At 45.0% G+C, this 19769-nt stretch overlaps 1 protein-coding gene across 1 annotated transcript in view; it reads right to left on the bottom strand.

The window, feature by feature from the left end:
* COMMD10 (COMM domain containing 10) overlaps positions 1–19769 on the bottom strand; it is an 898809-nt gene that overhangs the window by 802373 nt on the left and 76667 nt on the right. Inside the window, exon 4 of the mRNA XM_086963023.1 lies at positions 7315–7470. Within this exon, the coding sequence (XP_086819149.1) occupies positions 7315–7470 (156 nt within the window). The remainder of the gene's footprint in view (positions 1–7314; positions 7471–19769) is intronic.

Below are 19769 nucleotides of genomic sequence, written 5' to 3'. Positions count from 1 at the left end.
GAATCTATCTGGTATTTTACCTTATTTCTCAAACATCCTTGCTATAGGAGAAATTAGTGTCTGATTTGATCCAACAGTATTTGATTTAACCTTTTTTAGCACCCTAGATTGTTGTATTTTCTTTGTACATTTTGTAGTTGGTCCTGATATCCTCTCCTTGCCAGAACGCATAATTCCCTTTTATGATCGCCTGTCCCTTTTTTGTATGTTGTAGCATTATCTAGAGACCCTCTGCTCACGAAGTCCAGGACTCAGTAATCAGTTGTCTCAAGAGTTCTGGGGACCTCGACGGTTTAAGAGGCTAAAGAATTGACAGGATTAATACTTTCCCCCCGTATCACCGTACACCGTACATATAGTCAGTTAGCTCCTGCTTACCTCTGGCTTACCCCTGATACAACTTTAACTGCACCGAGGGAGAGAGAGAAAGCCGAAGGGTACCGGTGGACCGCTTACTCCGTTCGCTTCAACACCCGTGACAGACTCGTAACAGGTCTTCTCCACCTCCCCAGCCTGTCTGCTCGATTTTCCTGCAGACCCAGTCACAAAAATATATAGCCGCCAACGCCTACTCCACGCCCATATGCCGAAAAAGCTGAGCCGCCTAACACCAAACACAGAGGCAGCACAGCACGGCGCAATATATTAGCGGCGTGTTATTAAGCCTTGGCGTCAGTATCCAGTAAACGGGCTACTACAGGTACCGGGAACACCAGCCGTCGGGGTCAAGCAGTGGAGGCCGGTAGGGGTCATGCGGGTGGGTGGAAGGGCAGCCCCAGACCGGTAATTCAAAATCAAAATCAGCAGTGCGGCAATGCGGCAGTAACCTCTCCTGCTCCCACTCCTGTTCCTGCTCTACAAGTAGCGTGAGTCCTCCTCCAATTCCAGTTACTCCGAGTGTTACCGTTTCCACAATGCAGTAACCTCTCCTGCTCCCACTCCTGTTCCTGCTCTACAAGTAGCGTGAGTCCTCCTCCAATTCCAGTTACTCCGAGTGTTACCGTTTCCACAATGGCCACCAACGTTAGATCAGAACCGGGTGATGGCCTTCTTGTGTAACAATGAACCTTGCAAGTGGAAGTGGGACCAAGTATAGAGTTCAGTTCTACTATGCCGGAGTTCCTTTTCCTTGAAGTAAATAGTCGATTACCCCCCCCACAACAAGAGTCTTTTCTAATACACAGCTTTCCTATGCGGCCATCCCTCCTCCTTGGGCCTTATACCTCCCCCACAACACCAGAGACCGATCGCTCACCTCAGTTGTGGTGGGGCCAAATGGGGGCTTGCTTTTACAGTCTGCCGCTGTCTGTCATTCACAGCCTCAGGTACCGGTAACATCTTAGGACTAATAGCCAAAGAAGGGGCCAAGTGGCGGACCCAATTCCCTTTGCCGCTGCCCCTGCTGCTTTGGCGGTTCATGCAGCGGGACCAAACCACACAGCGACCGCTTGCGTCTTCCGCGGCTTCAGCGACTCTGATCGCAATTCCTCGTGGGCGGTCAGCTTTCCGCCAACACCAGCGTCACTATCGAGGCGGCGGGTTCAGTCCTCACGCTCCCCAGCGGCAACGGGGCGCACACTCTCCTCCGTTCAGCCGCTCAGTGTTCAGCCGTAGCCGCAGCCGTTCAGTGCTCGCTCGCGTCTCCTCTCCGGAACCGTAACCGGAAAACTCACTTCAGAGGAGTCTCCAATGGGAGAGGGGGCTTCGTGACATGACTAGAATTAGCTGTCTTCAGCAAGTAGTCTGCAAGCAAGTAGTTCGGCAAATGGAGAAACAACAGTGAACAGGTTGAATGTCCTCTCTAATGTGAAGTTGCACCTTCATTGTCTTGAGTTTCCTTAGTCCATGAAACAACTATGGGAATTGACTTATTATTTCCGAATGTGCATTGAGGTTGTAGTTGATGGATATCAGTCCCGTGTCAGCAAGAGTGCTGAAACCGAGTAGACATTCACTCGACGAAGTACCTTGGAGGACATAAAATGGTGCTTGTACTGTTGATTTCTTATGCCGCATGGTTGCTACGATTCACCCTTGACTTTGCAATGGCATAGAAACAACCCATCTGTACACCGTTGTTTTCAATGGCGTAGACATGGTATCAGAGACAGTTTGTTGTATTTTTCCGCATGCCTGACTTTCATTGATGCGCCACTGTCTATAATAACAGTTATAGGGCAGCCATTCACTGTTAGCATGATCTTGGGGCAGCGCCCACATAAGTATGGTCGCTGCACAAGACTATCTCTCTTTGAGTTGTGTTCTTTGCAACCAGGCAATCGTACATGTGTACGTTGTTCTGCAGTCGACATCACCATTGCACATGCATCTTCCTCACTGTCATTCAATCGTGATGTTAAAGAGCTTATCGAAGATGAATTTGAGGACATTCAACTTTGTTTAGTTTCTACTTGCCTCAATTGAAGTTGCCATTTGGCCTTGTGGGCATGGCTAGACTGGTACTTGAACTTTCTAGAATCATTTTCTCTTCTCATTGTGACACACTTAGTTTCTCTTTCACTTTGCTGACTGTTATGAAATGGATTCCTTTCCGAGAGCCTTTGCATGTCTGTCTAATGGCAGGGAATTTACCTTCATATGGAAATGAAAATCCCAATTGGAAACACAATTTATTTTTCTGTGCAGACATCTTATGGGCCTCCACTTTTTTTTTTTACTAACTTTTTATGCTCAGTGCTGATTCATTCTGGACTGTTCCAACTTCCACATCAGCAGCCTGACGATCTGCACTTACCTCAGCTCTTGTAGCCATGAGTACCTTTTCTATACTGTCTCTCTCAGCATGCGTCATCTGAACGAATTCAAAGAGGAAACCAGTGATGACTCTGAGACCCATGGCTTCTTTGTCATTGAATTCACTCAACTTGCAGTGCTTGTTGAGGGCATCAAGTCTTTTGACAAACTCATCCATCTTTAAACCAGCTTGCTGTCTTGCCTAGTTTAAGATGTACCTTTCATAGTCGATATTCAGCATTGGATTAAACTTGGCTTCCGATATTTCTTTGACTTGACGGTACGACACTTCATCAGCTTGTGGTGTTTTCTTTATCACTTCTCTCACTCCATCAACTGCAAGGTTATTTAAGTATTTGATGATTTTTTTTGTTGTCTGCTTCTTGTAGTGATTATACAGGAACAATAGTCCCTTACAACACAGACAAACGATAATCAATAACACAGTGTTACAATAAGGACTGTGTTACAGAATTGCCATAAATACTTTTATTTACATCATGAAAATATTAGCATAGAAAGTGGGACAGAATTCAAGAAGAAAGATTTGACGAACTCAGGCATAGTCATGTGTTGCCACAAAACAATCAACAGTTAGGCCACAAGCATATGAAGAGCACAATTGAACTAGTGTACAGTAGTTATTTGAACAATTCAGTGTGAAGGTGCTAAGGTCAACGGTGTTTCGATCCCTAACATAATGATGGGATTATCATCAGGACAAGGAAATATGGCCTGAGAAGGATGCCTAATCGAACCATACAACAAGAACAACCAATATAATGGAGGAGATGGTGGAATAGACTCCATAGGTCCACAGAATGATCTAGAAACATGCAGGTCACAGTGTGAGTCCAACTGCGAACGGGAAATGAGATGGTTGGCCAGATGCTAGGGAAGCAGAAGGTAACTCAGCAGGGGTCCAATGGTGAATAATGAGGGAAAAGGACAGACATGTAGGTGTGGGGGATTCCTGTATGGGGGTCCGTAAGGCATGTAGAGGGAGAGGGGCCCAGCCTCGGATGGGCAGGGCACTGCGTTTGTCAGGAATTGCTCAAGGACCAGGGGGGTCAACCGACGTTGAGCACAAGAATTAAGAACTCACAGCTTCTTCTAGGGCATCTATGAAGTCATCGAACATTTCGATTCATGCCGTCCGACTGGCACCAATATTCTGCTTTTTGACAGTCTTGAATGGTGGTGGATGTTTCAAAAACATAGCAGAATCATAACCTCGACGCTGTGGTGGCCTACTGAACTGGACCCCCCTCCGGTACCTGTGGTCTCTGAGAGGAACCTTGGTTTTCGGTTTTACAATACCCTGTCCTGCAAATCTCAAACCAATCAGGTATCCTCCTACTGTTTTGGTAAACTTCATATGCTCCGCAAATGTTTCCACTTCCTCCCACTGGAGTCTCGTAAAACTATCATCCATGCTTTAATCACCTCCCATCTCGACTATGCTAATAGCCTCTATCTTGGAGCTCCAGCTTTTTTGACTAGGCACCTGCAGATCATCCAGAATGCGGCACCCAGGTTGATATGTAAGATCCCTTATCGCCATTCGATCACCCCCACCTTAGAAAGCTTCACTGGCTTCCTGTGATCAAGCGTATCCAGTTCAAGGCGCTCCTTCTGACTTTTCGAGCTTTCCAAGGACATGGCCCTTCCTACCTTCAAGCCCGCCTTAGACACTCACAACACAGTCAGAATCTTCGATCTAACTCTCTCCGCCTTCTGACAATCCCTCGCTACCGATGCTCTAGGATGGGCGGCAGACCCTTTGCGGTTCTTACCGCCCAAGTCTGGAATGGCCTACGTCTCTCTCTCCGTATGACTGACCCAGAAGCCGTCTTCCGACGTGCTCTGAAGACCTGGCTCTTCTCCAGCCCTTAGCCCTTCCTTGGTTCTTCTGTTGCCGTCTGCTACAGCGCCAGCCCCCCCCCCCCCCCTCCCCTGTATGGGGTAGCTGTTGTGCAATACAAACTTCTAATAATAATAATAACTTGTGTTTGGACTTACTGACGTTGAGAGTATCTGACGTTCCTCAGTCATAAACTTTATTGACCACGCCCAGACACCCAGATACCTCCCAACTGATTACGTACTTTGAAAGGAGTCCACCAAAGAGCACAAGGCTTCTACTTCACATGATCACAAGCATTACACGCTCCATGTTTAATTAAATTGTATACAAAGAGATTTTTGTCATACAATGTGAGGGTAATAAAAGCGTATAATATTAATCTGACCACCTACGCTGATGATACCCAGCTGGTACTATCTATTCACAAAAACGGTTCCACCATAGCGGCCAACTTCAAAGACGGTATGCGGGCCATTAGCAGTTGGATGGCCTCCAACTGTCTTAAATTGAATTCTTCCAAGACCGAAGTAATGCTGTTCGGCAAGGTCCAGCCAGCCTGGTCTCCTTTATGGTGGCCGGAGGAAATGGGCACTCCACCTGAACCAGTCAGTAAGGTGAGAAACTTGGGAGTTATATTCGATGACAAACTTCATTTCCATCACCACGTGAATTCTGTAGTTTCATCGTCATTCAACATCTTGCGAAAAATCAAGAAGCTTTTGCCATACCTTCCCACCAATACTGGCAAAACTCTTATTTCTACCCTAGTTTTTTCACGTACTGATTATTGCAACGCCCTTTTTCTCAACGCTCAAGAAAAAGTCATTTCCAAACTACAAATGATTCAGAACGCCTCGGCCAGAGTTTTACTTGGCATTCCAAAATTTACCTCCGTCTCAAGACAACTAGCTCAACTGCACTGGCTCCCGGTGAGGAGCCGTACTAAGTTTAAGTCATTATGTATCGTCTACAAGGCAATAAACAACATGGGACCCACATTTCTTAAAAATTCCCTTAAGCCTCTACCAACCCTCAGAACGCTTCGCTCCAACACTGCTCACCTGATTCAAATTCCCAGAACAAGGAAAGTCAATTGGGGAGACAGACGTTTTAGCATTGCAGCAGCAAGATTATGGAACTCTCTTCCCCTCAATATAAAATCCAGCCCCACATTGCTTATTTTCAGAAAGCAACTCAAGACATGGTTGTTTTCTCAATGAACTAATTAGCATCCTCAGATATAGAACTCAGCATCTGTTCTCTAAGACACTGGTAATAGATCTAGCTCTTAGCGCCGAGACACCCACGGGTAATTGCTGCGCTTTAAAAATCACATAAATAAATACATAAATAAAAATATCTATGAAAAGACATAGGGGCACATCCATCAAGCTAGGCAATTGCAATTGCTAAATATCGATAATTAAGGAATCACTACAAAGGAATTGCAATTGCCTATGCATGTAGGTTTTGCTAAAATAAATGTGATTCCTACACATTTCTTAATAGCGACTCTCAAATTGCGATTCGCTATTAGGAAATGCATTGACATTCATTCCTATGGGCCTAGGAATGAATGGCAAACCATTCGCAATTTGCGCAATTTGCGATTACCATATAGATAATCGCTGATTGCGAAGGTCCCCAAGCGCCTTGAGACCCTCCGGGTAAGTAGTGCGCTCTATAAATGCCTTGATTGATTGATTGATTGATGGGTGATAGGGGGCCAAAAGGCCATACTGATTCATCCCCAAAACTGGCATGTGTGCACATGTGGCGCACACAAAAGCCCTAAGGGCATGTGTGTGCGCCACATGGCACTTAGAAAAATGAATTTTCCACCAGTTGAAGTTGGTGGTAATTTATGGTTCATTAATGCTGTCGCAATCTCAGATTGCGTCTTGTATTGCATTTAAGGAATCGCAAATTGCAATTCCCTAAATGCATTCGCAAAATAGGTAATCGCAAATTTTGCATTTACCTATTTTGCAATTGGGTTTCGGCTTGATGCATCCCAAATGGCTAATTACCGGGTCGCAAAGGGGCCGATTCGCAGAATCGACCCCTTTGGTAATTAGCTTGATGCATGTGCCCCATACTTCGTTTTGGGGGTATAAAACAGGTAGATCAATTTCAATCATGCAAAATAATTCCTTTGGGGAGTCCCCGTGTTCTGTAAATATTCATCTCCTGACGGACTAGCTGGCGTGTTTAAACTTTACAGCATTATTTATATTCCATAGGCACAGAGCCGAACGGGCCATTCGGGTAAACTGGCATTACACAGCTGGGCCGCAGGTTAAGGGGGTGTCTTCAGGGGTGGATGCGCTGCTATATAATCCAGACCAGTTAATATATTTTTTAAACAGTGCTTTTATTTTCTTTAAAAAAAAATATAATACAGGGGAGGGGTGGGAGCCCCTCCCTTATCCACACATAATCCACAGACACAGCACATACTTGTTAGTGTGGGGCTCAGGGCTGGTTCGAACATTTTGTAGGGACAGGTTTAGCCTCCCAATTCATCACCGCCTAGGCACCGTCGGTAGCCTAGGCTTTCCAGTTAAAAGTGTGTTTAGCCTCAGCTACATGCGACAATATCATAATCGCTGAGAAAAGACTTAATCGATAAAGTGATAACTATATAATTTACACCTGTTACAAATGACTGGCAGTACGCTTTAATAGATTACCTTTTTGGGAGCTAAGTTCCTTTGTTTAAACTTTTCAACGGTTTCCTGTCCAGAGCTGGCCCACGCGCTGACAAATGCCTCGGCCTTATCTTGTTCGAGGTGAATGTTCTCGAGTTGCTGTTTAAGCACTGTTGGTTTCACGTTGTGATAAACTGCCTGTTTGAAAGGGCGGAAAAAGCACAAGTGTTACATATTCGGGACTTTCTGGGTCTCGTGTAATAAATGAGCAAGTTATTTACTCGGCGCCGAAACAGATAACATAGTATTTATTATAAGAACACTTTTCATTGTGCCCACTCCAGAGCCACACGCTTGCTTCTACTGCCATCTAGGGGCAAAATAACAGAAATAAGTGTAAAGCTTTTTAAAACATGGTTGGGCAGCAAGAAGCTCGTCTCAAGGTGCGAGCCCACATCAAACAGCACTGCACAGAATACTAACAACTCATAGGCACTGGAAGTTGGAGTGCGGGAGCTGAAGCACCCCCAAAATACCCATACTGGAGTTCTGAAGGTGAATGGGCAATAGACATGCTTTTAGGTTTTATTGTTATTCTTCCCACATTTGCTGTGTGTTGAAAGACTGAGGTCAAACGTCAGGCTGCGTCTATTGACACATTTCTGCTTATTCTGTTATCATGGAGGTAGTAGTCGTTTACCTTTTTTCTCTGCTGCAAAGTCAGAGGATTTTGTGAGTGACGATCTGGCTGGTCTGAAACAAAATACTGTAGGATTTTTTTTCAAAATACACAGTATAATTTAAATACCTATAAATGAACTGTACACATATTTCAGGCAGCAGTTGGGAAAGCACAGATGAAGCGCTTTTTTTTGTAATTCTGAGGTGTGATGGAAACATAGATTTTGATAGGATCAAACCAAATCCAGGCACTTCTTTTTGTATGCGCATATGACAAATACCCAAATTTCATACGTTTTCCTCTGTTCGCTAAATAAAACTGTTATGGCTTTGAAAATGTAGTGGCCATTTCAATGGAAAATATGTTGTGTCTAAATAGAACACAACACTATCATTCTTTAGTAATATATTGGGAAAAGTTTGCTCCAAAAAGCATCACCAGCTACATACATATACACTTACCACTCTCTTACTGAAAGGGCGTGGCTCATTCGCTACACTTGTAAGGTATGGATTTTCCACAATCTTTGAGTTCAATGATGTAACATTGATCGCAGTACCCCCACTCAGAAAATTGTCCCAGCACCACTGCCCAAACCTCTTTCATTTTATTAGGATTTTGTTTTACAGAGGATGAAGGTGGTGGTGCTTCTTTTCTCTTATGCCTCACTTAGATGCGGAGCCATTTTTATTTCATACAATCATACATTCTGCTCAACACAGCACACAAAATAAAACACGAAACGCTCACACTTATATCTCTGCCAGCAAGGAAGTATAAAAGTACAAGCTTGGAGCCCACAGCTTGCATTTTTAAAAATGTTAAACAGTCTGCTTGGTTTCCATACGACCAGTAAGCAGACTCGACCAGTAACTTAGCTCTGGTCAAAAGGCTGTTAATGCTGATTTATAAGCAAGGGCTATTAAGGTGTAAACACAGCCCAGTGCGAATAACATTAGTAGCAGGAATCTGGTTTGCTTTTGCTCCAGATTGTAGGAGCAAATACCACTAGCTGCAAGCTGGCGTAAGCGCCTAGGCAAACACTGGAAACTGAAGAGAGTGCAAGGTATGATTGGCTTCTATTGGGATGAAGTGCAAAATGGGTGAACATTCTATCTACTTCCATTTTGGCACCCACACGCCGTAACAATTCAGCAGTCATAGACAAAATACTGGTCAATGAGATGGATCCTCGCATGAAAGTGCAACCAATGATGTCATTAGCCAGGCAAATGGGTTTCCTTTGGTCCAGGGCCCCAGCATTGTTATGTTATGTTATGCGTATTTATTAAGCGCACAGATGCTCCAGCGAAGGAGAGTCCTGGCGCCCGACAAGGCAGCAGCACAACACAACTAAGCAAACACAGAACCGAAAAAACAGAGTACTAAGTGAACAAGAAGGTTTTAACAGCACGGCAAAAACAAAGCAGATCCCTGAGGGCGCGAATCGCCGGGGGAAGAGAATTCCAAAGCACTGCAGCACGGACTTGAAAAGAGCGTCCGCCAGCCCTGCTGCGCTTAAAGCGGGGGACAACAGCCAATTCTAGGTCTGAGGATCTTAAGGACCGGACAGGAACATAGCGAGACAAGAGCTCGGAAAGAATCGTCGCCGGAGATCCCTTAAGGATTTTATAGGCAACACAGAGGACCTTAAACCGGATCCGCTGTGCCACCGGAAGCCAATGCAACGAGCGCAAGGTGTTTGCAGTGGAGCAGAATCTGGGTAATCCTACCACCGCTCTTGCTGCGGCATTCTGAATGCGCTGAAGGCACCCAATTTCCGCTTGATTCAAGCCCACTAAGAGGGAACTAGCGTAATCCAGCCTGGAGATGACTGTAGCTTGGATCACGAGTTGCCTGGTGGTGGCATCAAAGAACTTAAGCACGGGACGGAGTCCACGCAGGATTCCAAAACAACAGGCCGCCGTGCGTTTGGTGTGGCAGACGAAGGCAAGGGATGGATCCAACCAGACCCCAAGGTTTTTAAGCTCAGAGACTGGGGTAGGTGTAAGGCCCAAGTCCGATGGCCACCATCTATCTCCCCAGAGTTCCGTTTGTTTGCCAAAAATCATGACCTCGGTCTTACTAGCGTTCAGCTGGAGACAGTTGGACGTCATCCAGCCGGCGACCTACCGAAGTCCTTGTTGGAATCTGGGGGCATCCACGTCGGCATCCCCGCTGATCGTGACCGCTAGCTGGGTGTCATCGGCGTATGACACCATGGTCATACCCCACTGCCTGACAACCTCAGCCAGCGGTCTTACGTATAGATTGAATAACGTAGGACTCAGCAAGGAGCCTTGGGGAACCCCCAGATCCAAAGGATGGAGTTTGGACTGATACGGCGGGACGGCCACACTAAAGGCACGATTGGCAAGGAAAGAACGGAACCACTGGAGAGCAGGGCCAGCAACTCCAGACGACGCAGAAGGATAGGGTGGGATACGGTGTCAAAGGCGGCGCTCAGATCTAATAGCACCAGCGCCGCCGTTTGACCCGCATCAAGCACGGAGCGTAACTGCTCCACCATATACAGTAGAGCAGTCTCCGTGCTATGCCCAGCACGGAACCCATTCAGTGTCATGTCAAGGATATCGGCCTGAAGTAGATGGTCCGAGAGGACAGCGTTGACATGTGCCTCAGCAACTTTGGCAGGCCACGGAAGAAGTGAAATTGGACGGTAGTTCTCGGGCTTGCTGCCATCCAAGTTAGGCTTCTTGAGAATAGGCCTAACCACGGCCTGTTTCCACTTCAGTGGAACTACGCCAGATGTAAATGACGTATTAATCAGTGAGCAAAGCGGCGAGATACCGTACGCAGCTAGATCTTTAAACAAAGCCGGGCATAACGGATCAGCCGGAGACCCAGACTTCACTTGTTGAGCCAGTTTACTAAGACTTTCTGATGTTAGGCTCGGGAAAGAATGTAACACATCCGATACCAAAGGCTTAGGAGGTCTGTCAACGAAAGGAGCGACCAAGGGAAAGGCTCGGTAAATGGCATTGACCTTTTCCAGAAAGAAATCCGCTAAAATTTCACAGTGCTCCAGAGAGCTCTGGTAGGTCGCAGTCACCTTTTTGGCGGTAAGGTCTTTCAACACCTTAAAGATAGTTTTGGAGGGGTTCATGCTGGTACGAAATTGCAGGGCATAAAAGGCAGCGCGGGTTCTGCAAACTGCCCGATGGTAGAGTTTCACAGTGGCCAAATACAAAACTTTTTTATCGCTGTTATAAGTTTTGCGCCAATCCCGCTCTGCGCGCCTACAGATGCTTTTAAGTGCCCGCAGCGAGTCATCGTACCATGGGCTGGAATTCCTTGCCCCAGTTTTACACAAAACTATTGGAATAAGGGAGTCTAGCGCCCTAGTTACCCAATCGCAGAAGCGATCATAGCCCTGATCCGCCGACTCAATTATACCTAGCGGGTCGGAAGACAGAAGATGGAAAAAATCGTCAAGTTTCAACTTGTTCCAACGCCGCCTAGGAATAGACCGCACCATTGGTTTGGGTTGCAGAGCAGGCAAGGGGCACCGGATACGTACCAGATAATGGTCGGTCCAGGCCAGCGGTGTTGGACTAGAGATGCTAGCTTCCGCTATGTTGGTAAAGAATGGGTCTAGGGTGTGACCCCCTATATGAGTAGGCTGTGTCGCCAGCTGAACCAACTGGAGCGCCTCGAGATCTGCCACAAAACTGGACACGGTTGGACTAGATAAGTTGTCAAAATGCAGGTTCAGGTCGCCAAGAATAGAAAAATTGGAGCAACCTGCAGCCAACGTGCTAATGGCGTCTGGAAGTGCCATCCTAAAGGCCATTTCACTCCCTGGAGGGCGGTAAATCAATAGACCCGAGAGAGCAAAGTTAGGCGAGATGGCAACCTTAAACATAGCGCTTTCGCAGCCAGAAATATTTTGTCCCTGCCATATACACGAGTAGCAGGATTTAACTGCAAGAGCTATCCCCCCGCCTCTAGAGGCTCGGTTAAGGGTAAATACCGAGTATTCAGGCGGGAAGGCCAAGTTCACAACGGCCGTATCAGCGTCTTGCAGCCAGGTCTCCATCAGACAAAAAATGTCTGGCGACTCCTTACTTACTAGATCGAGGATATCTTGATGATGTTTAACCATCGACCTAGCGTTTAGGTTCCAAATACTGAGGGATGGATTTAGACTGACAGCCGCAACAGCGAGCTCATTGCATCCCCTTCTCAAGGGGGAGGGGAGTATGAACATCCCGCAGCTACACGAGAAAGGGCCGCACAGCGGACCGACCCGCGCTGCCCCACAGTTCACATGCAACTGGTCAATGGCCAGCAGCCTGTTCCTGGTGTAACACAGCATTATGAACCTCGGATCGTCCGACGATAAGGGTTTAGGGTCCAGCCACGTCCTGCGCGACCTGACGCGGACGGGCGCAGACGGGCAGGACTCTGGCACGACTCCGGCCACGCGAAGGCGCGCCCGCTACGCGATCCCGCTACGCTAGGGGAGGAGCATTAAGTAGGCGTTCCCTCCCTGGCTCATGCGCAGTAAAGCGCTGGCGGATGGTAGCGCCTCTACCCCACTCAAAGATGGCGACCCACCCCAGGCACCGGACCCGCCAAGCGGCGGTGAGGTCACAATTACCGTGCAAGTGAGGGGGAGCTAAAACCAAGGGGCCCAGTAGACCTAAAACAAAAGAAATAGTTTTTAAAATGCGAAAAACGCTCCTGGCAGCAGTACGCTACCTTGTAGGGTCAACCTGTCTGGAGAGACCAGATGCCTACTACTCGTGCTTCCTATTCCGTGCATGAAGGGGCGTTGAACAGATACTCCCAGTGCTTTACATTTGTGAGGAGTGCTTGCATTGCTGTGCCATAACCTATCCTCAGGGTCACTGGAATTATGCGTCAGATGAGGGCCAAATTATGCAGCAGGGTTGAGTAACTTATGCTGCAAGAAAAGGCAAATTATGTGACTTAATGTGGAACGTATTGTGATAATATTACTTCATTATTTTCAAATTTTTACACCTTTTAACATTGTCTGGGCATTGGTTGCACCGCAATAGTACACGTTTAACATTCCTACATAGAAATAACCAACAGAAAGGTTTTTTCACTGCATGGCGATACGTGTCACTGCATATTTATATTTTTCAACCATCAGAACCTGGAAGGCAGCAGATAATTAATTATCTGGTAAATGCGGCAAATCTATACTTATGAGAAAAGTGCAGCAGCCGCACAATAACATAATTCCAGTGGCCCTGCCAATGCTTAGTGCACATTAGGATTTAACTTTCTATTAAAAAGTGGACCTTCTTCATAAAGTGTCTTGCATATAAACATGGAGAGGCAAATGAGCTCTTAAAAAGTAGTTTTCTCCAGGTCACATGTACGCACTAATTAGAAATTAGTCTTAAAACATATTTTCTGAGATTAGCAGCCTACCCCTGTTGTCATAGGCCTGGCCCGCATCACATGTATAACCCACAGGACATCCTAGCTGACAGAGGCCGGCCCCTCTACACGGAAGTCTTTAAATGTTGTCATGCCAAACCACACTCAATGTAAAATATTGAGTTTGCCGCCCCCCCCCCCCCCTCCAAAAATGACATATTTCCACGAAAAATGTTAAATATTTGAGCCGGCTAACACGTTGTGGTAGTGAGTCCGGTCATGTGCTCCAAGAAACAGATGAAAACCAATATTAGGTATTTTCAATTTATCACCAAAAATATATACATCATTACTGTCACAAATTGTGTTATTAATTTGGGAGGGGTTATCCTACCAGCTGAATAAGCATAGCCTGGTATGGTTGAGTGCAGTTCAAAAAATAATCTTTGCTCAACTCCTGCTAGCAACGGTAGAAGCAGCAAGCAATTCCCCAGAGAACAAGTGTTGAGCTCAAGCAAGTACCAAACAAGTTTAAGGCCATGAAAATAACACAATGCAATTGCCAAACCAATTTAGAAAAAACAAGATCATTTTAATAAGCAAAAAGATATCAAAACAATCAAAATCAGAAAAGAGGAACTGGAGACATAATTTTTTTTTAGTTTGTTTTGTAAACTACGTGCTTGCTTATATTGTTTACTCTATGGTCTTCATTGTACTCTATGCTCTTTCTCTGCCTGGTTCTAGAATTGTTATGTTACTGTGGACTCCAGGTTCTGCTTGGACAGATGGTTGACTGGTCAGCAGGCGCTGGGTCCTTTACTGCTGTGCTCATGAATAAACCTTCTTATTCACCTCAACTGTTTGGAGGAGTTTATTTACAACATTTTGGCGACTTGTGCCTGCTGACTCCTGACTTCTACCGTCTTGCAAGGCACTTAGAAGCAGTTTACGGTGTGAGCAGCGTTTTGGCAGTTGGACACGGCAACAACGAACCCAGTGATGTCCTTCTAACTTCTCAAGTGAGATTTCAGGCACCGGAAACTAACTCGGCGAAATTTGAAGCTTTTTCCACTTAATTAAGGAAACTTGTACTCCGCTCACCTGTGAGTATTGCTGTTCCTTAGCAACCAACTTGAATTTTCTGCTCTCCATTCCTTCTCCTGTACTTGGAGCGAGCGTGACTCAGAGCGAGTGTGTGACGTTGTTTCTCAGCGTCAGGACTTTCTGTGTGCCAAGCCCCGTTTCCACTTCGTGGCCATTTTGAGTGACTATTGTTCTTTCGGCCTGTGTCTCACCTCACCCGGAAGTGGTAAACGTGCGTTCCAAGCCTCGTTTGCATCTAGCGGCCATTTTGCGGAATTTTTGTCAACAATACTTTCCGAGTTTAACCGATCACCTCATTTTCCATTCTGGATCGTCTTCGCAAGTGAAGTATTACGATCCACTTTCAAAGAGGTATTTACATTTGGCTTTGTTTATTATTTTACTTTATTCTACATGGCAATGGCACAGAATATAAATATAACGCTCCCTCCACCATTTTTGAATGAACCTGGGAATCCTTCTGTGCAGTGGGAGGATTGGTTCATTTTGTTCGACAGTTACTTGGAGGCAATTGATGGTCAAGAGTTTTCCTCGAAGAGGAAAAAGGCCATTTTGTTGGGTACACTTGGGAAGGAGGGACAAATAATCTTTAGGTTTTTACCAATTGCTTTACAGGCAAATGGTCAAGCCATTCCTGATCTCTACAAGGAAGCTATTTCCAGGTTGGAGGTTAAGTTTGCTAAAGAGGAGAATCTTGTGATGCATCGTTATAAGTTCTATACCCAAAAACAGAGATCTGAAGAGAATATTGATGACTTTGTTACCCGTTTAAGGGAATTATCAATAAAGTGCAAGTTTGGAACAATGGCTGAGGAGCTCATTTGAGATCAGCTTATAGTGCAGTGCAGCAGCCGCAAGATTCAGGAGAGACTCTGGGCGGCGAAAAATCCTACACTTAAAGTTGCTATTGAACTTGCGCAAGTTATTGAGGAGTCTGAGAAATGCATCAGAGTTATTGAAAACTCCAAGAAAAAACAATTAGAGCAGGAAGTGTCTGTAGTTTCGGATAGAGATGGAGAATCTGATTCTCATTCCGGTCTAGATGATTCAAGAATAAGTTCAAGACTTTTCCTAAGAAGACTTCTTCTCCAAGCAAATTTTGCAATAGATGTGGCAGCAATTCGCATTCCTCGGAGGCCAGGTTTTGTTTTGCAGCAAACAAAGAGTGTTTGAAATGTGGAAGGATTGGACATTTTTCAAAGATGTGCAAAGCAAAGAATAAGCAAAAAGTTGCTGTTGTGGAAGATTTCTCTTGTGACAGTTCTTCTGTTGGGGAAAGGATGTTGGTGGTTTGTGACTCTGATGTTGCTAATGTTGATGATCAAAGGCAAAATAGACCTAAAGCTATTTTTGCAATAGATGGGCGGGAGGTCTCACTGATGGTAGACACTGGATCCCGTCATACCATCATTCCTCAGTCGACATTTAGAAAGCTATGGTCCAACAAGTCTTTGCTCTAGAGTGATATTTCTCCTAAGGGATTTCAAGGGGAAGCTATAGACATTCTTGGTTATTTTGAATCTAGCATTGTATTCAAGAACAGGTCCACTATTGGGAAAATGTATGTCTCTATTGATGGTCCACCCATATTGGGGTGGGTTCACCAATATGACCTGTTCATCATTATAAATCCAAGTGCTCCCGATCAAGTGATGGTTTTTGGTGGATGATTCTGTTGATCTGATTCTGAGTGAGTTTGATTCCGTTTTTAGGAGTGAGTTGGGCGAGCTAAAGAGCTATTCTCATATGATAAAGATGAAAGAGGGCTGTGTACCCATTCAGCACAAGCTCAGAAGGATTCCTCTTGCTATTAGGGGTGAAGTGAAAGAGTTGTTGGAGGAAATGCTGCAGAGTGGGGTCATTGAACCTGTAGAAGGATCACCGTGGGTTTCTCCGGTGGTTATTTCTAAAAAATCGGATGGCAAGTTGCGCTTCTGTGTTGATCTCAGGTCTGTTAATAAGTGTGTGGTTGCTGATATTTTTTCCCTCCCCAACATTGGTGAATTAGTGTCTACGCTTGAGGGTGCAAAATATTTTTCAAAGCTTGATCTTAAGAGCGCATACCATCAGGTTAAGTTACATGATTCTTGCAAACATATCACCTCTTTCATCACCACTGAAGGTGTCTTTCAGTTCACATGTTTACCTTTTGGGCTGATTTCGGCGGTTAGCGTGTTTCAGCGTATGGTTCATGAGTTGTTCAAGGGGCTGCGAAAAGTTGTCTTCTTTCAAGATGACATTCTTGTTTTTGGCAGTTCAGTTTCTGAGCACAATAAAATACTTCGACAAGTGTTACATAGGATTGGTGATGCTGGTCTTACTTTACGCAGGGAGAAGTGTGCTTTTCTTGTTCAGCAGATTGAATATCTAGGGCATGAAATTTCTGTTGCTGGGATTAAGCCTAAGAAGGATTTGTTGTTGGCTATAAGGTCAGCTCCTCGCCCGACTGATAAGGATCAGTTGAGGTCCTTCATGGGCCTTATAGAATACTATTCCAAATTTGTTAGTAGTTTCTCGGAAAAAAACATTGATTTGAGAGTTTTGCTCAAGAAGGGGTGCAAATTTGTTTGGGGTTCTAAACAAGAATCAGCTTTTGCCTTGGTCAAGGATGAAATTTGTAAGGCGGGTGTTTTACCCCCTTTTGACACTAAACTTCCTTCTATTCTTATGGTTGACGCGAGTGCGTTTGGCTTGGGTGCCGTTTTGGTTAAGAAACATGGTCATTTTGAGCGTCCTGTTGCCTTCGCTTCTAAAACTTTGTCTGATGCTGAGAAAAATTATAGTGTCATTGAAAAGGAGGCTTTGGCAGCTGTTTGGGGTGCGCATTATTTTCGCACTTATCTTTGGGGGATCAATTTTGTTATCAAAACTGATCATAAGCCTTTACTTAGGATTCTTGCCCCTGGTGGTGCTGTTAGAGGTTATCCTAGGTTGGCCAGACTGGCAGCTAAGCTACAAGATTTTCATTTTCAGGTTGAACATATTCAAGGTTGGAGGAATCTCCAAGCTGATTTTTTTTCTAGGTTACCTTTGGATTCTACAGAGTCTGATGCACATCTGGATTTGTTGGATGAGAGTGTTGCTTGGGTGCAAGATGTTGTTTCTTTTGGTGTTGGTTCCTTCTCGCATCAGGAATGGATTGATGCCATGAGAAGTGATGAGGTTCTTAGGGATGTTGTTAGATTGCTCAAGGATGGTTCTAGGAGGGAGAGTTGTGTGCAAGTTTCTGTTCGTCTTTATGTCAAGATCCTGGATGAGTTGTCTACATGTGGAGATGACATTATTTTGCGCAAAGACAAGTTTGTTCCGCCTTGTAGTCTCAGGCGCAAACTTTTTGACATTGCCCATGAGGGGCATCTCGACAGAGGCTCAAATCTAATTTTTGGTGGCCTGGCATGGATGCACAGGTTGCTTTGTGGGTTGAACAATGTAGTATGTGCAAGGAAGGTGAAAAACGTTTGAAGGTGGCTGTTGGCACTAGTATGGGTGAGATTGTTTGTCCTGGTGTGCCGTGGCATATCATATGTCTGGATTTTATTGGACCCATGTCTGAACTTAGTCTCATCAGCGTTTTGCCATTGTCTGCGTTGATGTTTTTTCAAAGTGGATAGTTGTTAAATTTGTGAAGGATATCACCAATGAGACTACTATTTTGTTTCTGAAGTCTTTGTTTCAATCTGAGGGTTTTCCCAGTGTTATTGTGACCGACAATGGGACCCAATTGGTTTCTCAGAGAATGCGATCTTTTCTTTCTCACTCTGGTGTGTCCCATCATCGGACTTCACTTTATAATCCTCAGGGAAACAGAATGTGTGAGAGGGTCAATAGGTTGGTGAAGGGGACAATCCAACTGGCTGTCTCTAGTGGTGGTTGTGTGTCTGATCTTGTTCAGGAAATGGTGTGTGCCCATCGATCGACTATCCATGGTAATTGCACGAAATCTCCTTTTGAAATTTTGCGTCGGAGGGCTCCTGGGTCAAAACTGGTTCCTTTTCGGGCCTAGCAACTTTTGAGCTGTGGTGATCTCGTAAATTACAAACTTGTTTTGCCTTCTCCCACTGTGGGCTGTAAGATTTCAAAAGGGGATTTGGTTAAAGTTAAACCTGGGAGGTGTGCTAAAGGTTTAACTAAGTTTAGGGGACCTTTTACTGTTAAAAAAGTTTTCCCCAATTATGTTCTTCTTGAGAATGGTGAGAAGTGGAATTTGAGGCGAGTTGCTGTTTATCAGAAAAGTGGGCAAACATCTTTTCAACCCTTATCTGATGCCCCTGTTCCTGCTTCTCGCAATTCTTTTTCTGTTTCTTCTAATGAAGAGGGGGGTAGTTGTTACATGTTTTTATCTCAAGAGAGTGTTCCTTTTTCTTCTCCTTCTGACGGGTCTTATTTTGAAGGTGGTGACGTATCGGATTCTGGCTCCTCTAGTTTTCGAAGCACCACCGTTGATTCTTCTCCTTCTCTTCCTCCTCCTCTTTCCACTCCTAGGGTTTCAAGGTATCGTAAACCACCTTCTTATCTGAATGATTATTTTTGCAATTGATTTGTTTTCTTTTTCTTTTGTTTATAAAGATGGGAGATGTGTTGTAAACTATGTGCTTGCTTATATTGTTTACTCTATGGTCTTCATTGAACTCTATGCTCTTTCTCTGCCTGGTTCTAGAATTGTTATGTTACTGTGGACTCCAGGTTCTGCTTGGACAGTTGGTTGACTGGTCAGCAGGTGCTGGGTCCTTTACTGCTGTGCTCATGAATAAACATTCTTATTCATCTCAACTGTTTGGAGGAGTTTATTTACAACAGTTTGCAAGTCAAAAAGGGCCAATAAATTATAAAGCATCAGTGGAACGTCACAGCGCATGGTTGACTGGGGAACTAGGTACTATTTCAAGCCAACCGTGAACAAAGGCTTACTGGAGCTCCAAGACATCCAGTAGGACAAGGTATGAAGTTACAGTCCATGAGGTTCTCTTGAAGTCAGGAACATCATCATCCTGCTCCTGCTAAACCCTCCAGTTTTGGTGCTAACAATAGCTCCAAACGAGAAAAAGTAGGATTTCGTAGCTGCCAGGGTTGCTTTGACACTGGGGTATATTTTCTGTGACACTCTGGTCCAACGATTTTCCTTAGGAATAGGTAACTTTTTCAGTTGTCCGGCTCGCTCCAGTGCACTGGTTTTTAAAGTCCATTTCTTTCTCCGTACCTCCGTTTAGGTAGTCTTTAATTTCCTTCATGACCTCCCTCCAGTGCCATCATCCCTGTACCAACAAGCTACAAGGACCTCGGTAGATACTACAACACATCCATTATAGTAAACTCAGATCAAGACATGACA

The sequence above is a fragment of the Lissotriton vulgaris genome, chromosome 3_1 (assembly GCF_964263255.1).
Source record: "Lissotriton vulgaris chromosome 3_1, aLisVul1.2, whole genome shotgun sequence".
NCBI lineage: Eukaryota > Metazoa > Chordata > Amphibia > Caudata > Salamandridae > Lissotriton > Lissotriton vulgaris.
This window is presented reverse-complemented; position numbering and strand designations above follow the sequence as displayed.